This window comes from Rhynchophorus ferrugineus, unplaced genomic scaffold, assembly GCF_030347505.1.
Source record: "Rhynchophorus ferrugineus isolate W39M unplaced genomic scaffold, kcgeb_rfMv2 rfM1, whole genome shotgun sequence".
NCBI classification, from domain to species: domain Eukaryota; kingdom Metazoa; phylum Arthropoda; class Insecta; order Coleoptera; family Curculionidae; genus Rhynchophorus; species Rhynchophorus ferrugineus.
Genome location: NW_027472580.1, coordinates 13,803,309 through 13,825,164, shown reverse-complemented (window position 1 = coordinate 13,825,164; position 21,856 = coordinate 13,803,309). Strand labels below are relative to the sequence as shown.

At 31.7% G+C, this 21,856-nt stretch overlaps 1 protein-coding gene across 2 annotated transcripts in view; it reads left to right on the top strand.

Annotated features, from left to right (window-relative positions):
• The window catches only part of LOC143195344 (uncharacterized), a 72,823-nt gene extending 53,961 nt beyond the window's left edge, over window positions 1–18,862 (top strand). For both annotated transcript variants that reach the window (XM_076403621.1, XM_076402824.1), the window contains exons 4-5: window positions 17,757–17,939; window positions 17,998–18,862. In XM_076403621.1, coding sequence (XP_076259736.1) covers window positions 17,757–17,939; window positions 17,998–18,674 — 860 coding nt within the window. In that variant the 3' untranslated portion in view covers window positions 18,675–18,862. The remainder of the gene's footprint in view (window positions 1–17,756; window positions 17,940–17,997) is intronic.
• Window positions 18,863–21,856: the final 2,994 nt, after the last annotated feature.

Genomic DNA, 21,856 nt, shown 5'->3' with positions numbered 1-21,856 from the left:
GGCGAGTAATGACGAGCGATGAATAGTGGATCTGCTATGACAATCCCTAGCATAAATAGTCATAAGTTAGTCCAAGTCCATCCATATCGACATCGAAGCGATATATTTTTTGTCATAAAATTTTGCTGTGCATATGGTGGGAATATCCAGAAGTAGTGTATTACTAGCTGCTAAAAGAAGACTTAAATCATTACTGCAGATTTTTATGAACCAAGTGTTAAAAACTTAAAAGTTACTAACGCTTCCCCATTGACGCTTGGTCACTGGAAGTTTTAGTTCTCCAGCATCCGTAGTATTTACCAGACATAGAGTCAGTTTCGAAATTCTGAAGAAGCTTTTTGCAAAGCGATATATTTCTTTTAACAGAGTGTCAATATATTGCCAGATAGATAATTTTTCAATAAATGCCTTTTTAAAATGAAGAAATGATCAGAATGCATTAAAATGCCACATTTTAACTAATTCTATAATATTTATTATATATTAGGGTAATTGAGAATAACGATTTCCACTTTTATTTTTAGAAAATTTAAAAAATTTCAATTAATTATATTATATTAAAATTATATAAAAACATTTGCGGTGAATTAAAGCAACGGAAAGTTGCAAAAATTGGCATGTTATATGTAGAAAAGGGGACTTGCTATCTAAAACCAAATATATTAATCCAAAAGCAGAAAATATATACACAGGTGTTAGTCTTTCTACGATTGATATTGATCTCGATTGATACCAATTTCTCTTTATTTAATTATATCTATATATTAAAATTAATTCATGACTTTATGAATCTTATGCTACCAATTATATACCATCTGTACCCATTTATTATTTTCTATGCATTTACATTTTCTTTACACGATAATTTTATTTTGCAAATTGATATCTTAGATATTAAATCACCAACCACCAAGATCTTGCATATTTAGCTTACTAACTAGACATGGTGCCCTTTGATTATCGCTTGTTTAATTCAATATATGATATTTTAGATTGACTGGTGGCTTGATTTATATTGTACTATTAACAGGTCAATTGACGAGTCCTCGTCCTGACACATAGATGGCGCTAATAGAATTAAATCCAAATTTTTCAGTTAACCCTAACCCTCAAAAGATGCGTGTATAAATTTGACAGCTGTCGGATCATTAGTTTGTGAATTATAGCTTTTTGAGTGAAGCAACTTTTGTTATTGTGAGAAAATTGGATAAACAGGAATTTCGCGTGTTGATTAAATACTGCTTTTTGAAGGGAAAATTACAGTTCAAGCAAAAATTTGGCTTGATGCCGAGTTTCCGGACACTGTCCCAGTGAAATCAACCATCAAGCATTGGTATGCTAAGTTTAGACGTGGTGAAACGAGCACCGAAGACGGTGAATATAATGGACCCATAAGAGGTTGTTACCGACAAAAACATTAAAATATCTACAAAAAGATTGTGAATGATCGTAAATTGAAATTGAATGAAATACCAAATATACCATGGTCTAAATTATTTGGGTATGAGAAAGCTCTGTTTTGAGTGAGCGAAATCACTTTTGACCAAAAACAACGACGAGTTGATGATTCGGAGCAGTGTTTGAAGATTATCAAGCATAATGAACCCGAGTTTTTGCGTCGATATGTGACAATGAATTTTTCTATATTATTTTCATTTTCTGCATAGGAAAATACATAAGAATCAGTTGAAAATGCTCAAACAGATTTTTTTGCAGACCTGTGTAATTATTTTTATAAATAAAGTAAACTTAGATATATAAGTTGATATTTTAATTAACTCACAGGTTATAAAACTTTAAAATTTTCTGTAACGTATGAATATTACAAGCTCTAGATGGCTCCTGAATATTTTATTCAATTCGTCAAATGAACTCACCCGGATCATTTTAATCTCTACGTGCTATATACGTTTCTTAAGTATTTTTAATCATAATATCAGTTAATTTCATTTGTGTGGTTGCAATTTAAATAACTTATGTTAACGCCTTGTTAATTTTCGTAATACGTATGTAGTTTGTGCTAACGTATTCAAACTAGTGCGTTATCCCGGTTCATATATAACTGTAAATGAACGTTCTCTCTCATATGCAATCGATCCACACAGATAGGGATCTTGTTTCGCACTCTCAGCGCCATTGTTTCCAGCAAGTTTAACCCTTCCTCCGACTACCGCGCTGATTCTATCATACCGCATTCCCGACAGATGGCGCTTCGTCCTTTTAAACACCGAAAACACGGCGTATTTATCGAAAAAATCGACCTAATGAGCAGAGTGTTTCCGTTTTTTCTTCCGCTCTCGAAAATAAATATTAAATTTCTGATAGAATCCGAGGAAAAGGTACCTAATTGAAAAGAAAAAAGGGGCTTAGTATAAAATAAATACGTCAATTTCGAAGGCGAGGGAGCCAGGAAAATTTAGAAGATCCCGGTCACAATTAAAGTGGCCCTTAAAGATAAGCTCGGAGGGCATAAAAAACATCCGTTTACAACGGTCGAAGACGGGAACGGGTAGGAGAGAGAGGGAAAAAACTTCGAACTGGAAATTATCTCGGACTTTTCGGGAAAAGTTTGTCGGACAATTTTTCCGTATCTGATACGGGGAAGATGTTTTCCTTTTCGTTTAAGACGGGCCGTACCTTTTTATAAGAGGCGATGTTGTTTAGGTTTCGACGTAGGGTGAGTTTGTTCCTTTCGGTTGATGTAGTTAATTAGCGTATGAGTTTTTTTGCCTTAAAGTTTGGAAATTCCCTAACATTTGAATAAATTTATGATTTATTTCTTTTTGAAAATCATGCGGGAGTCAGTGGTTTGAATATTTTAAAAATATATTTATCTTGTTTTATATTTTTTTGTTATTGTTGGATTTATTACTAATATTAAAGTTCTTTCGCTGTGTACAATTTTGCTGAATAACCGGCTTGGTGGCGTAGTGGTAAAGGCTACAGGAAGGTCCATCTACTGTTGCGACAGTCGCTGGATCAAATCCTGCTGGGGTATTTTCGAAAATGTATATTTGTGATTGAGTAAAATCCGACAAGGAAAATGATCCCAGTCACGCCAGTAACCAGGCTGGGTAAGACCGGACGTCTTCTGGGATGATTTCTAAGTTAGTCACTCGCCAGTCGGTATGCTTAATGTTTGGGAGCTCACGTTAAACTGTAGATCCCATCCAGATAAACTCCTAGTTGGCAAAAGGAGACTTTAAAACATATATAAAAAAATTGCTGAATGTTTTTGGTTATAATAAAATAATTAATTTTTTGAAATATTCTCTTAAATATAATAACACTAATAAAGTATACACGGTTTTGGATCTGAGAAACCAGAAGCTGTTTGTAGAGTAAATTGGGAGGTTTGAATGCAGATCAGCAGTCAGTTTTTTAAAATTGGTTCTAGTTAGCGAAATATTCAATAAATTCATTATTTTACCAATTTTTACTATTAACGGTCAATTATTGAATAAACAAGTTTGAGTTGAAGTAAGCCTGCTTGGGATGGGTTTCACGTATTAGGATTGTATAGCTTTTGGATTTTCTCTATCTTAGTGTAGCCGCTCTCTTTGCTCGTCTGCTTATATCGCCCAAGTTTTGTCGGAAATAATCAAGAATTGAATGTAGAAAATATATTTCGAGATATATTGGAACTAAAATCTTGTTAGGCTTCATCAGGTGTTAAGCACTTTGTAAACCTTGCATCAGCTGTTAGTTTTCGAATATCAGATCATATCGACGACATTCATCGAGTAAAAGTAGCAATCATCTACATGATTTTTGTGTTCTCTCCATAACGTTGTCACTGAAAATAATGAGTATACTCTTGCATCATTTCCACATTTACCGAACATATAGCACCCACAAATGTAACAAACTCACTACGAATTGACTTTGCAACATTGTCTCTGCATTGTCATATGTTTCGAAGTATAGCTACAGCGCAGAAAGAAGTTTAAAATGATAGTTGATGCGTCGTCGTCAACTGACAGTCATTACAAGGACGTGGTGCAGCCACCATGCGTGACGTTGCCGTCTTGTTATAACTTGATCAATCAACAAGGAATGCCGTTAATTCTTAAGTTCTAAAAAATTGATTCCTTTACATCTAAATAAACCCTTTTAAATCGTTGAAAGTAAACCCAACAACTGGGATATAATGAAGCAGTATTACTATATTTTTCTAAAAGTATTTGAAGTACTTTGGTAGCAGAATTTTTCAAACTTAATAACAAAGGAAATGACTAACGGAAAAGGCAATTTTGAGCCTTCCACTATTGCAGTCTGTATACACTGAATAGTTGAATAACACTAACAGAAAAACAGTTATTTTTATGTACAAAAATATAGGATTGTATGTATATGTATAAAAACTATAGGATTTAACATTTTTTACATTGATACTTCTTATATTTATCAATAGATATAGCTGATCCCAACACATCCACATACTTTATATTTATGTTTCAATTGTTTTTATGTAGAATTATTCTGAATGTTTTTTGTTTTGTGAAACAATTATTTAAAATAATTTTTAAAAGGTAATATTTGTTAAGATGTGGCCTACACCAATTGACGACAGTGCTGCAATCTAGTGGTTCAATATGATCAGATAACAAAGAATCACTTCAATATTTAAATTCTAATATATTTATTATTAATAGTTAAACTTCTATGTAATTAATAATAATACCATAAATAACATAGTAATGTAGTTAAATAGAGCCACAAATGGCATATATAGTATCCGTTGCATATAGTTCTTTTGAGTTAATCTATATCTTTTTGCTCTAGAGATTATTTTAGTAGATCCATAGATAGAGATTGTTGTGATCCACTGCAAAATCAAGTTATCAATCGGCGATATCAAAAGGGTTCGAAATAATATTTTCAGTTAATTACTGTGGTAGCTCTTTCCCCTCTTTTTAACTTTTCCTTCGCATGCAATCATCTGGAAATAGTCGATTTACAAACTATTTAGGCACATGAAAGTTTCTTGATAGTTTAGGCTAGGTTTTGGATCAATAAGTAGTGATTATATAAAATACTAGGAGTGCGCATTTGGCAGTGACGTATGAACCTCTAAGTAAAATAGTAGGAAAAATTTCAATTACCACTTCAAAACAATAACCGTTTTAACTTACTGGGAGTAACTTACTCTTCAATCTGTTTCAAAGACGTTACCAAATTCAATTTTAATTCAATTCATATTAATGTTAAATAATAATTGTTATATAATCAATATTAAAACCAACTAATTCTAATACATATATTTCGTAAATATTACTGCGAAGCACTAATTTATAACGCCGTTCTTTCTGATGAACTTCAAAATCGGCACCTAAACCGTTGACATCAAAACCAAAAACTTGGTTATGGAGTAGAATTATCATAAGTTTGAATTGAATACTACCATACAATACTTGTCTAGTTTTATTTCAATCTATCCTTGATTCATTAAAAATGAGGTCTATTGCTTAAAAAAGCCAAAGAATCTCTGCGACCTGCGTCTAATTTTTATATCAGTAACACTAAAATCGTTTCACAGAATACGACCTATTAAGGCAGCTAAGCAAATCTTTCAGCACTGGCAAGGAAACGCTAGTAACCCCCTTTAATGCCGGGGTGGCATTAGACCGTTCCATTAAAAAGGGTTTGAATAATCGCTTTTGGACGAGCGAAGCTTATTTTGCCCCGCTAAGATAAATGTCACTGGAGCTCTAATTACCTCGGCAATCAACTTGTGCTCTAAATCTATAAGGCGGATAAAAAATCCGAAGAACATTGTTAACACCAACTAAAGCGGGATACCCGAAAGGAAGGTGGAGAAATAGAAAAAACCAGGTTTTTTAAAAGTTAAGTAACAAACGTTCCAATATAACTAACATATCTCACAGAATTATTTGTTTTGTAAAGTGGTAATGACGAAGCATTATGAAAATCAAAATGCTGTTATGCTAAACTAACACCAACAGAAAAATTCTTTTTTATTTATGGATAATTTGGTATTAGCTTTCCTTTCTTTCTTCTAATACATTCGCTTTCCCCCAAACATATTAAGCTAAATCTTCAGAATATAATGGTTCAAAAGAAACAGTTAGGTTTTTTAATTTTATCAGCTTTCGACACGTCATCATAAAATAATAGGGACAGGCTATGATATCAATGACCTTCGACATAGTGAAAACGAATCAGATGATCTTTATCTACAATATACTGTAAGTTTATAGAAAAAGAAATTAAATAATAATATTGAAAATTGAACTATTTAGCTCATTATAAAATTAGAACATTATAAAATGTCAAATTTTCAAATAAAGTAAAGATAAAATAATAATATATAATAAGAAAAAACATTAAATAAGCACTACAAAGTGAAGCAACGATCTTCTCTCTGAAGTATTTTTCTGACATTCATTCTAGGATGGCTTCGGTCATCCCATGATTTTCTCATTACCTATATTGTGTTCTTCATGTGACTCTCCATGTAAGTGTCCCCACCAACTGAATAGTCTCTTTTCTGTGTACTTTTCTACTGATCCAATATTGAGGTCTTTTCTAATTTATTTATTTTTCATTCTGACCATCTTTGTTACCCTTGATTCTTCTGAGGATTTCATATCTGGAGCTCGACTCTTACATTTATCTCTCTTTGACAACACTAACGCCCCACAACCGAATGATAGGTTTGACCTGTAAATAGTTTTGTACACTTCAATTAGTTTTGCCTAATAATTTCTCTTGATATTTCCGACATATCTATTTTTCCAATCACATATGCAATCTTATTTTGTCTACATAAAATTTCTTTTGATTTTATTTGAACCATTAATATTATAAACAAGGTTTGGCTTAATATTTCCTGTACTTCTTTGGTCTTGAAGGTTTTTTATTTAACGTTGTCTGTAATAACGCGATTTAAATTTATACTATATATTTATTGAATTATTCTTATAATATTTTGTTAGTTATATCGCTTCGTTCTAATATAACATATAATGTTTCTCTACTTACTGAAATGCCAATAGGGTAAACAAATCAATAAATGCTAGTTTTGGTAATATTATTAGTTTGTAATATTTGTGATAATTCATTGTACACATAATCAGAGAAGGTGAAAATAATATTTGGTTGCGTTTAAATACAATTGGAATGATATTTGTCACTCAACCATAACTGTTACTAAAAATTAATTTAATATATCATATCGGTAATAAAAGATAATCTAAAACATAGGCTCACCCTGTAAAAAAATAAATTAAATAACACAGTATACAGTAATTATTTCGAACACCTCTAGAAATTCTAATTGATCCTTCCATATCTTGTTGTATCAGAGACATTTTTGTATTTGTTAAAAAAAGCGGAACAATGATAAGTAAATTGAGTTATAGATACCATGTATATTCACCACATTCTTTATATTTAGAACTCAGTATCAATACAGTACAAAATTTTTAATAATGACCAGGTTTAAAAATTGCAGTAACGATAATATATTTCCATTTGCGTGGCTGTGGTGTTTAAATGAAAGAGAAAATATAGAAAATTCTTGAACAGATAATAAAACGAAAGTGTTATTACGATAGAAAATTGCAAATAAAACTACCTGAGAAAATCAAAAGTGAATAAATTAATAAGGAGGACGAGAATGAAGCATTTACATATATCTAGACAATAAATGTAAATAAAACAAGAGGGAACCTAGCCCTTTAGTGTTTTATTCAATTTGGAAATACTTTAACCCGAAGACTGAGTAATTGCCGTATAATATTCCGTAAGCTCTTTATTACTATGCAGACAACGTAACAAAAACATAACATATGATCCGCTTACTTCCTGGAGGTAGGACGGCATCTTTGTCAGCCTAATCCTCATATTTCCTGCAAACAATAACTTGAGAGCTCCGCTACTTCCGAGCTACGAACCTAGGGATAAGGAAAATGAGTAGTTTCGTTTTTAGTCCAAGAACATAGGTATCTATGTTAATTACTATATAAAGTAACGGAGATGGATAAATATCAGTATTTGCTCCTAGCGGTGAATTACATTTTTTCCTGCAGTAATATATTTCTTGTCTAATTGAATCTAACATAACTGATTATTTTAATCAAAATTTGTTATCAGTATGATAGGTGAAAAAACTGTAAGTTCGAAGATATTTTATATATGATATAGAATATTCGATAGACTGTTACCTTTAAAACAGGCTATAGCATGGCTTCATTGGATAAGTGCGATTAGAATTATGCTAAATTAAAACCACGTTTTACGAGACATCGATATAATTTTCCTCCCATGCTTATATCTATAACAGCGACGATGGTTGTTCTTTTATCCACCCGATTCAATCGCAATGGTTAGAATTTTTGGTCTTAATTCACGTGGAACTGAAGTGTCAAACTTCTTTTGAATCTCCGTTTTCAAAGGGCAATAATTTTAACTGAGTAAATCAATGATGTTGAATTTGGCTTGATTGAAAATGTACTATCACAGGTATGAGAAATTAAAGACTTATATTGGACAAATTGATTAATGGATCTGTTTCGTATTACTATATTCATTTAAACTGACATGTAAGCTTAACAGGTTGATATTTAAAATGGTACCTGATTCTGTTTTGATTACTTCGGGATGCTCTTGATTTTGATGCGCTAAATGGATGTAAGTTGTTATGGCCATTAATATACGTGAAAAGTTGTTAACCATAGATATATTGATAGTAAATTGTCTTTAACAAACAAGATAAGTACTGTTTTTTTTCTGGCAAATTGTTTTCCCGACAGGTTTTTCCTCATTAATACATATTTCTTGGTGTTACTTCAAAAAATGGTGAGTCACATTGCAAATTTAACTTACTTAATCTAAGTGATTAATGGATATATGATGAAAAATACTAATGTGTACTCGCAATGTTAAATTAATAATGTTTCTTTTATAATACAGTAGAATGAATAATGTAAAAATAATATGTTATTAAAACTTGTATTCGCCGCATTTTCAATATAAGATCAGAAATGTATTTGATATAAATTTAATTAATTAAAATAATAGACATTTATAGATTAAAATAATGAAAGTTAATGTAAATAGATCTAATTTCTATTAAGTTTCAATGATCAACCAAGTATTGCTAAGTCTAAATTACTGCACTACTGAACATTATGGCAATGTGTAACAATGTATATATACAATATGGAAGTATAGAATATATGAATAAAATAGTTTTGAAATCGATATTTCACATTAGTATACATATTAAAATAAACGCGAACAAAATCATGTAATTTATTTTTTACAATTTAAAACCACAGTAATTACAAGTATTAAATTAACTATTGATTTTTCAACACTTAACAATAATTTCCTTACTGTTACATTTCCTAAATGTTTAAATAATATTGCATCATTCTTGGCGGAATAAACGATCCAATCTTGGATCTCATTTTATCAAATATCTTGTGATTTTTGTGTATCTACTGCTTTCTACTTTGTCTTGTGTCCTAGGTGGGAACTAACAAATCGCCAACATATGAAGCTTTTTTATGATTGTTAATATTCTTTTTAAAATGTGTTTATCTAGTTGGTATTTGCCGCTATTTCAATGAAATTACACCCCAGTTTTAATGTATAAAGCTCATTTTAATATCTGTAAAAATAGTGAATGCCTCATGTTAATAAAGATCTCAGAATAACACAGTTAGACTTTTGCCTTCAGTATAACATATGAGCCCGTACTACAGACCTCCGGAGTTTCCGCATAGATCTTGACGGAGAATTTTAACGTCGTAGTCCTGCGGCCCTCCAATGACGTTGCGGCTCTCCCCACCCTAACCAATGGGGCATCTTAGCCGAGGTCGTTTCGTGAACCGGTGCCGTCGGCCAGGAAAAAAGGTCAACAGGCGCACCGGACCGACCAGTGTGGGAGCGGGGGGACCGTCGACCGGGGCGTTGGGACGGTCAGGGGGAGCTATTAATTATTTTTACAGGCGAGGAATTCGCTTTGTACGGGAAAGGGTTCGCAGGATTGAGACGAGACGCGTAACGGGAAAAGAGATGGTATCGCGCGAGGAACGATGGGCGGGAAGAAGGGGGTTGGGGGATGGAAAGGGGAGGGGGTACTTATTCCGTAATAAATTTGGAGTTGTTTTATTTTTTGTTTTCACTATTTTGCGTGTTAGTAAGTGCGAGAGTAAAGATGTGAATATTACTGTTTAATTCACCTCTATATTTATCTATGCGTCGAAAGTGCATTATATAACAAAATACTTTATTAAATACGTTGAAATTAGTCAATGCCATTATGTTGTGAGAATGAATTGATTGAATGTTATAAAATATAATATATAACATGACATATGAAAAGTCCCCGGCTTACCATGGTAAAACACATATTTTTTCAACTTTTCAATACCATTTTTGTAGTACGATTTGTCCTTTGCTTCAAAATAGGCCTGAGTTTCGGCGATCACCTCTTCATTCGACGAAAATTTCTTCCCAGCGAGCATTATTTTTAGATCTGAGAACAGCAAATAGCCGCTGGGGGACAGAGATGGAGAATACGGTGAACGAGGAAGCAATTCGAAGCCCAATTCATGGATTTTTGCCATCGTTTTCACTGACTTGTAATACGGTGCATTGTCTTGGTGAAGCAGAACTTTCTTTTTCTACAAATGCGGTCGTTTTTTCGGCGATTTTGTCCCTCAAACGGCCCAATAACGCTACGTAATAGTCGCTTCTGATGGTCCTGCTTTTTCAAGGTAGTGAATGAAAATTATTCCGTGCGCATCCCAAATACAGCGCGATAACCTTGCCAGCTGACTATTGCGTATTCCCACACTTTGGAGCGGGTTCATCGTGTGCAGTCCATTCGGATGACTGTCGATTGGAGTTCGGAGTGAAATGATGGAGCCATGTTTCATCCTTTGTCTCATATCGATGCAAAAACTGGGGTTTATTACGCTTGATCATCTTCAAACACTGCTCCAAATCATCAATTCGTCGTTGTTTTTGGTTAAAAGTGAGCTCGCGCAGCGCCAACTTTGCATAGAGCTTTCTCATACCCAAATATTCGTGAATGATATGATGTACACGTTCAGTTGATATCTTTATGGAGTCTGCTATTTCATTCAGTTTCATTGTAGGGTGATTCAAAATCGTTTTGTGGATTTTTTAAATGTTTTCGTCGGTAAAAACCTCTTTTAGGCGTCCACTGCGTTCACCGTCTTCTGTGCTCATTTCACCAAGTCTAAATTTAGCACTAGCCAAGTTTTTGCTTCAACTGTTTTTTTTTATTTCAAAAGGCAATATTTTATCAACATGCGTAATTTCAGTTATCCATTTTTTAACAATAACAAAAATTGCTTTACTCAAAATGCTATAGTTCATAAACTCATGATCCGACTGCTATCAAATTTATACACGCATCTTTTGAGGGTTAGGGATAACTAGAATGGATTGGACATATGAATTTAATTCTAGTAGCGCCATCTATGAGTCATTTGTAGGTTAGGGTCGTGTCATATCTATGCATATAAATCTTGTATGCTATGCGTATTATGGTAGTTACTCTAGCTGCAGTTATTCTATATTAATTATACACACATCTTTAGTTGTTTCTACTCTAATTATCCCGTCTTGTTAATCGTCAGTATTGGATAATATTTTCACATCCTGTCACTTTTTTTAATTGTTATTCAAGTCAATAGCTAAGTTGTAACATACTGTGGGTGTAGTATTCAACTATTTAATATGCGCTGTATCTTTTTTAGGTCTCTTTTGAAAAAATAAATTATATAAAACACATCTAAATATTTCCCTTATATTTATCGCGTAACATTTTAAAATATTTCACTGTTTAACATAGTATCTTCAAAACTCAAACTACTGCTTATTCTTCGATAACCATTCCTTCATAACAGTAACTGGTGTTTCTCGGAATTTATTTAACAGCTAATTATCAAACCAAAGTAAATACACATTTATTTTTCCGATCAGACGGGTCGGGGCCTTACAGATCCGGTATATTTTTCCTAATAGTTTTCATAGGGATGGTTTACATCAACTTACTAAGTTTTAAATACATACTTTCCAGACTAACAGTTTTCTTTGAAATAACTGTATTAAATTATATTTAAATTGAGAAAACTATATACTGATTTTATACCTTAATAAATTTGATCTCAAATAGAGATCAACATCAGGGTAATCTTGGTTTGTTCTCCTTTTGTATGGGGACTCCTTTGTTTCGGTGAATTCAACATTATGTTGTTTTTAATTTTTTGAGTAATTTTAGACCACATTGATATTAACTGCAGCTGCAACACCCCAAAAATATTTCCAATAAAACCGCACCAACCTAATATTAAATATATTATTACTCTTTAGGTTACTAATATATTTTACAGATAAGTGGGCGCCTCCAGTATCTCGTTCCTGCTCGAAATAACTGATTGGAGACAACGGTTTATAACCTCTAATTATTATCATTAGTACTTTGAAGAATTTTGTCGACATTTGGCAGCAGGGTCGACCAATGCCACTAAAATAGGCTTTTATAGACTTTTAGGGTTACATTTTCCAACACATCAGACAATACTCTATCTTTTTTTACTTAGAATAAAATGAGAAAGAAAATGCTCCGAGTTTAAAACGAATTCAACATCTTTTCAAATTGCTATCGGCGTTCGCTGTTTTATGGAACGGGCTATATGATCATCTGTCTGGAGGAGTTAGCAATTATTAATATTTGCTGAAATGCATATTCCTCTATGAAGTGTCCCTTAGTCGGTGTGGGTATGGACATGACTTTTCTGTAGGAGCTTCTTGTATAGTTCCAGGCACCCTAGTTTTATTGAGACGTGCTTTTGGATTTGGCTATCTGACGGATAATATTCATAACAGTAATTATTATATAATACTGTATTTATTCTGGATATGTTGCTATGCCTAAATATAATGAATGAAATTCTATATTAAATTTTAAAAAGAAAGTAAAAGTTCACAATAAAACTGAATAATTTATAATATAGATTCTCAATAAATATCAATTGATAATTGGCATTAAATTAGTGTGTAAACTTGTTGGATGAGTATAACCTTTAAATAGGGCTGAGATCAAATGTTAATAATATTTTTGAAATAAAGTAGCAAGTGAATATTAACTAAAATAAAAAATCATACTGATTCCTTATTGACAAATTACTATACGGAAGAATTAACAGCAAAAACATATATTCAAAACACCAGTTGTATGTCTATTTGTACAAAAACACATGAAAAGATTACTAGTATATCTAGATGAACAAAATAATCATATAATTTAGTAATAAGTCACCATGGTTGGCCCTATATAAGATAATAATTTAAATAATAAATAGAGCAAGTGAATCCTCGAAAGTTATTCTAGATCACATTTTTCTATAAACCCAAAGTTATCAGGCTGAAGAAGCTTTCAAAATCATTTAATAAATAATTTCAAGTCATTTAATAAATGATGCAAGATACAAGATAAAAGATGCAAGATATTTATAGAGATAAATGTTTTTTTAATACGGTTTATTTTACTAAATCTAGTAGAACATTTTCTTACTTAGACCAACAAAGATGTAGATAAATTCGTGGGTTATTTTTGGGGATTGTTGGCCTTTTTTGGAAAAGAGCATTTCGAAATTGTTAACGTAGAAATTATCAAGTGCGACAAGTTCAAAAAGGAAGAGATCGAATCTGGTTTCTCAGAAGCAGTCGTATTAGACATATGCTAGATAATTTTAGTGTTAATGTAATGTGTGGTGTTATCTTTCAGGGAAAGTTCAATTGGCTTTAAATTTAATTTATATGGTTCGTTTTAAAGATGCTATAAAATTTACTTTTAATGCATTAATTAAATATTATTATTAAACTAATTGATGATAACTATGGTGCTACTAAATTTTTCAAAATTTAATTAATTTAATATTAGGGCATTTACTACTCTAGAGTATTAGGTATTAGGCAACAGATCATTGCAACAACATTAACCTGAACTAGACTTAATGGATCATTTCACAAAATCAATCTTTCGGTCAACAACTTGCTTTCTGTTTTATGTTTTCTTTACCTTTTTATAAGACATAGTTCTATAGTAAACATTTTAAAGCATTTATTTATTATTCTATATTTATTTTTATAATGTAAAAATAAAGAAATATGATGTATACTTATATTTGATGCTCTGAAGTTGTTCTGAAAATAATCTTATATATCATGCTTTGTTATAATGCTTAGTTGATTAATGAAACTTAATGAGAATCAGATTTAATTAAATGTTATTTAAAAACGGTTAGTGAAGGTTAGTTCTTAAGATTGTCAGTTTAATATGTACTAATATACAGATATTTGTTATTTTAATTAATTATATATATCAACTACATTTCTGATCTTATATAAAATATACTGTGAAAAAAAATTTTAGTAACACATTATTTTTAAACTATTCCCTGTGTTCTGTTATTAGAGAAATACGATTACCTTTATAAATTGTGGTCGAATTTCGAACCAAGGGCAATCACTAGATCCCATTTATAGGCATATGGACAGTTTGGTTGCCCAGGTGAATTCAATCTGCACAGATTTATTGTCGATGACATTTTTCTCCATGTGTGGGTAGTACTTATTTATATTATTATTTCCGTATTACAGTTTTCTGGTTGCTTCTTTGCTGTTGTCTCCAATAGCATTATCTATTTGTGGTATCTTATATGTAAAGAATAGGTAAAGAACAGAACCCATAACACTGTCTTCAGGTACACCTACTTTTGTTTAATTTAATATTGGGTAAGTTTCATCTTATTTAACTTTAATCATCGTTGCTGAGTTATAGGTGTTCAATATGTCGCTTTCATTGAGTTTATTTTTTGTTTTGCTATTTTTAAAACAGCAAAATTTCTTCACCTATCTAAATTAAATTTATTCCACCGACGAATATCGCTAGAGGAGTCATTTCAACAGCTGGTTAAGACCGAATTTCGCGAATCCTAAATAATGCAAAATACCGGCTAAATCCATTCCGTACTCCCCCGGTTTCGTTTCGTTTCGTCTCGAATCGCCGAGCCCTTTCTGAATCGATTAATTACGATGCAACGGAAACAAACGGCTCGTAATTGTACTTGGGGCGTTAAAATGCACGTAAATTCGACCCGAGGTCTACGGAGGGCACCGATAGGTGAGACCCGGTAACCGTAGAACGACGGCATGGGGACGACCAAAGCTGGAGAAACCGAATACTGAATCGCAAATTACGACCAAACGGGGAAAGGTTTCGTATCGACCGAATAAGAATTACTACATTTTTGTTGTAAGCATAAAATTAGTTATTTTCATTATTTAAATAATACAGTCCAAAGTTTTATGAATGAACTATTTTCCTATGGAATAATATTGCTATGGGTCAGAACAACTAGTTATTGTGAAAATTTGGTTGCAGCTGGTTTTACGTAACAGGTCAATTGAAAAGTCGCCGGCCCACCGTACTAAAACACATTTTTTGGCAAAATTAGTTTTTTTTTATTCAACATAATTCCTTTCGAGGGTAATACACTGATTATAGCGACTCTGAAACTTTTCGATACCATTTTGAAGTACGATTTGACCTTTGCTTTAAAATAGGAATTAGTTTCGTAGATCACCTCTTCATTCGAGGAAAATTTCTTCTCAGCGAGCATTTTCTTGAGATCTGAAAACAGAAAATCGTTGCTGGTGCCAGATCTGGAGAATGCGGTAGATGATGAAGCAATTCCAAACCCAATTCATGGATTTTTGCCATAGATTTTTTAATATTTTGGTCGGTAACAACCTCTTCTGGGCGTCCACTGCGTTCACCGTCTTCGGTGCTCATTTCACCATATCTAAACTTGTCATACCAATCCTTGATGGTTGACCTTATAATACCAAAATCATTCATTCATAAATGTAGTATCATCGATAGTCCAAAGTCTAAATATCAGAGAAAGACTACTATAGTACATTATGAAATTGACTTAAAAATGTTTGCTGATATCACATTGATGAAAATTCTGCTGAAGAGTTTCCTTTAAAGGATTTTGTGATCTATTTTTTGTAAATTGACACATTGTATTTCTCTGAATTTGTGGGAGCTTTATATCAAAACCAATCAAGAAATTATTGAAAATTTTCTTCCAATAACATATTTATATTTTATATGAAATTATATGAAGTGAATATGTATTAATATTAAAAACGCTTAACCATCAAACTATTATTTTATGAGTGGGTTTGTATAAAAACAGATCATTATATTCTAAAAAACTATATACTTAAATTATCATTATTAGTTCTATCTATAATTTTACCAACTAATGATAATTGTACCTCTCTATGATTTTCCTAAGATTCTTGCTTATTTTACTCATTGAATTTATTTCTTAAACATATATATTCATATATATATATATATATATATATATATATATATATATATATATATATATAATATATAATATATAATATATTTCCAATGGTCAATTCTTAAAAATTATTTAGTCAGTTATTAGCAATAAATATATGATTGTAACATCTATACGAACATAAATTAAGAATACATGGTGTTTACAAATACATATAAATACAATATAAATTACAATACATATTGAATCAGTAAAGTCCTGTAAATTTATTTTCTGCACACTTTACGTACAAATAGAATACACATTAAATTGACGGGTTTTAGTAATTTTTCGATATTAAAACACATAAAATTTTTTCTTTTTAACAAAAATCGATGACATATCACTACATAGTATAAAACAAAGTCGCCTTTTCTGTCCCTATATCCCTATGTGCGCTTAAATCTTTAAAGCTACCCAACGGATTTTGATGCGGTTTTTTTCAATAGATAGAGTGATTCAAGAGGAAGGTTTATATGTATAATACATGCATAATATACTAAGGCAACATTGCTAATTTTAGAGGTTTCTAACGTGATGTCGTAAATTAACCTATTTTTTTAGGCTTATTTAGCAATTAGCAAAAACGCTGCCTAACCCTACGAGTTAGATCAAATTAATGTACTACAGTATTGTACACCATAAAAAGGTCTACAAAAAAGTCCGCGATGGTATATGTTTATCTTTTAGGGATAACCCACATTAACCATTTTTATTGTTTACTTTTTACGTGAGAAAATGGCTTATTTACGAAGCTATTTTAAGCAATACGGCATTAATCCTTATCGAATTAAGTACCTTAAATACAGTGTGCAATTAATATAGATCAATATGGTTCCTTACAGCATGTAAATTAAACAAATATTTTCGGAGATATTACAAATTTGAAATTTGCGTTTAAAAATGTGTAATGTAATAAAAATTGTATGAATTTAGATATTCCAAAGATAGCAGGAAATCTTCATAGTAAGTATAGGGGAAGAGGAATTGTTTTACTCCAAATTTAATGCGTGCAGGCCAAGGGCAGAAATGAATGAACCAAAAATACTGGATCGATTTTAATCATGTTTTCATTGAGTGACATAGGCATATATATTTTATGCCCGTGCAAAGTCGGAGCGGGCCTCTATGTTTTTATATACAACGTTCATATTTTTTCTGTAGTGTATTTAATTTAGTATCAGCATTGCACCCGTGCGAAGCCGGGGCGGGTCGCTAGTATAAAATATATAGCAAATAGTTTAAAAACTTTTATAGAATATCTAATCTCTAATTATACTTATTTCTAATGAATTTTTGATAACCAATTTATTTTTATTCTAGGTATTGCTCATCACCTGGCTGGTCTTCCAGGTCATCCTCACGAATGGGCCTTACTGGGAGGTAGACATCCATATCCCCACGGACCTCTAATACCTCACCCACACCATCATCCGCCTCATTTTTCATCACACATGTTCGCCGCTCTGGACCGTCCAGTTAATACTTCACCTAGAATAGCTAGCGGTAAGTTGATCTAACAAGCTTCAAATTCAAACAAGGTCTTACGATACTCTTTTTGTAGAACCATCATCGACTTCCCTGGGTCCCATATCAATAAATTGTAACTCAGCTCACAGCACCACATCGCCAAAGAGTTCTCCGACTCAGGTGGGTCTGCTGACGACTGCAGAAAGTTCCAAATCACCTCAAGAAGATGACATATCAGTAACGGCATCCCCGACGCCAAGTCCACATCCACCATCGGCTTTTCCTGGAGTACCGCCGCCATCAAATCAGAACAATCAGCAACAGTTGTTCAATAATGCCCTTGCTGCCAGTTTGTTCTTGAATGCTCCTCTTTTACCACCACCTAGCCAATGGTTTTACTCTCAGTTTTACCCGAATGATTGGAATTGGATGAACCTACGGCATCCAGCCCTTGTACCATCAATATTATCACCTCCAGAAGATTCGACATCACAAAATCCCGACAGTTCGAGTGAGAAAGTCGACGTGACGGATGTGCATGAAAAGGAGAAAGAGGAAAACGACACGGAAAAGGAAAATGATCGTTTGAGTCCACCAGAAAAAGAAAGTAGTAAAAGTGGTGGAGAAGGAGTAAATTTAAGTTTAAAAGGACGAAAAGCGGCAATAACTCTGGTGCGGCAAAAGGACGATTTCGGTGCTGGCCAGAAGGAAGGTAGTAAAAGTCTCAGGAGCAACTCGAGTCGAGCCTCTGATGTCTGGAGACCGTACTAGCTACCAGAACCTTAATAATACTCTACGTAATTTAAATTTATTAACTCAATGTAAGGAAAAAAATATCAAAAAACAAACCCACGTTTACCTTGTACTTGTAAATATGAATGTACGAATAAGTGTTATGTAAATAAAATTTGAAAATCTTCGGTTACCTTTTCATAGTAGATATTTGTTATTTATGGTTGAATCCTACTTTTTGTAAATAAAATTGTTTTTAAACTAACAAACTGTTTTTTGTTTATAACCTGTTGTATTGTTACTTTTTTAATTGCTTTCCCAATATTTTTTAATATAATGTAGATTTTTTATTGAATAGCAATTAAAGTCTATCTAAAAGAGCAGTGAATTCACATGTCATGACGCCAAAACTTTGCAATGTTGCCGCATTTAACTTTAACTCTCCGTCTATTTTGGCTTTGATATATAATAACATAAAACCAATTTATATAATATAATTTATTTTAATATTATAGTACATCTGATGCATATATTATTGAATGAATTAAACTATAATTATTTATACTGCCACAGTAGTTTGTAGGTTAAAGTTGTTTTATTATATTTACATTAAACTCTTTTCCAAACCACCTGTGGTATCTACTGAAGGCCTTATCCATCTAGTTAATAATTGTATATGCAAGTAGTGTATTTTGCCTTCATTAGCGAGGATATTTACTGTTTTGTGTTTAGTTTTTGTTTCCTTCGTTGCAATATTTCCTTGTCAAGTAAAATTTCACTGTGTTGCTTCTTTTGCTACTTTTGAACATTTTTTTTTTGGTAAAATTATATTTAATCACTTTGTTCTTGCTAATTTATTTCCCATATATGAAAAACAGTTAGTTTTCATTATATCAGATTTAGCTTCCTGATACAAACAGTTTTCTATATCTCTTTCTATATGCTTGTCTATTGGTTTTGTTCTTTAGCAGTCTCTATAACAATTCGATGTTATTGAATATGAGGTTATAGGGGATACGTTATACTCCGTGGCCATATTGTTCAGCCATCTGATCTACTGTATATCTTTTTTCAGTCAATTTCTAAACAAGTAAACGCGGCAATTAAATAGGCAATTAAACATTCTCAAATAACACAACATATATTTACAAAATAACCACAACTTGTACTTCATTTCTTCATTGAAGTGCCGTAGGAAAACACTAACCAGACATATTATTTAAGGATAAAAACACTTCTGTTTATAGCACGAAAAATAAAATATCAAGGGAAATCAAATCTTATTCTTTTACCTTTTTCCATCAACTTTTGTTGTCTTTACACTACTTATTAGCATTTTGCAAGGACAGCCTAATGTTCCATTTTAAAATATCTGTCTATACACAAATTTAAACAAGAAATCTTCCTTAATTTTATTATATGCTTTTAAAAATTATATTTTCTTAAACCTTTTCGTTTTAAACCTTTAAATTATTTAAATACTATGTTTAAGAATTTTTACATTTTAACAGTGTATAAAGGGATGACTTACTTCCCTCAAAGATCTGCATATCCCTACATTTTCTATGGATACTTTCTAGAGTAACAGTTATCTCTGAAATAACTGCATTAAATTACGTTTATATTGAAAAAACTAACATTAAAAGTACTTACTGTCTTTATACATTTTATAAATTTAATCTCTAGTAGAGCCTTCTTTTCGGGAATCCAATATTATGTTGTTTTTCCTTTTTTTTGACAGATTTTAGTACTAAATTTAGTACCGCTGTTAGCCCCAGCGACTATTAAATATATTATAATAATTATAAATAATACATATATATATATATATATAATATAGTATATATATATATATATATATATATATATATATATATATATATATATATATATATATATATAATAATTTTTATCTCTTTAACGCAGCTCGCTGGTAAGAAGGGACTCCCATTCTGTTCGAAGTAATTGACTAGTGACGTAATCTGTTTCTGAGTGACTATTTACTGGCTTCAGCATTTTCAATCAGAGTAACAATAAGCAGCGATTTGAAATTCATAAAAACAAGCAACGCGCCAAAGCGCTTGCCGATTTATAACCTGCAATTATTATCACTAATGTTTTGAAGAATTTTGAAGACATTTGACATCTGGATGACTTTTGTAGGCTGATTCGGTTACATGTTCGGACGCATGAGACAGCATCCTGTCTCCTTTTAATTAGAACAAAATGACAAGGAATATATTGTCTAATGTTAAAGTGAATTTACAAACTGCAATAGGCAACACTTTATACGTCTTGATGATGTGAGTTCACTGCTATTTTGAATATATTATTGCTAATAAATGCCAACGCTGCAGTTTGGATTTGATGCTAGTTATAGCTTAGAAATCAAATGTCTTTCAATTTAGAAAAATAATAAGTCTAATTCAATTAAATTAACCAGCTGCATCAGCTCGGTGTAATTATTAAATGAAACATTTTATTTTATAAACTAAAGACATTATTCTCCATCAAGACATCATGTACTCAACATACACCTTATTCAACAGACTTATCTTCGTCCGACTGAATTATTAAAATATACATATAGTTAACAACTTTGGAAAGATATCTCATTAAGACAATGCTCTTAATATAGTCCATTCTATTATTACCTGTCTCGATAATAACATTACATTTTTAAGCAGCAAAGTCAGAAAATGTTCAAAATGAGCTAGGAGTTAGTTCCTATGTTGTTTAAGACTTAATATATTAATCTAAAGGATGCACAATGTTATAAATTTGTCAATATCAAACTGGAGTGCATTAATGTTCTTGTTTCACGTGTTAAGTATTGATAGTATCTCCTCGAGTATTCTTACTGGCAACTGCTTACACCCTTAATACCAGTAAATATCCAAAAATATGATATCACTACATTTTATACTTTATGCTAATTTTCATTCTCAAATATGGATTGCCAATTTTCAGTCAAATTTAGACGTTACAATTATTTAAATTATATTAATTTTTTTAAGATAAGGTTAAGGAATTTATTTTAGCTAAGTTTATATTAAGGCCAGATTAAAAATTAAAAATTATTTTTTAATAGAATGAATTTAAGAAAACCTCCATTGAAAGAACTATATACATAAAATTTGTTAAAGTTCTATGCCAACTTCTTAATGTACTTTAGAAATTGTTTCAAAATTTTCAATAATCAGAATATAATAATTAAGGCA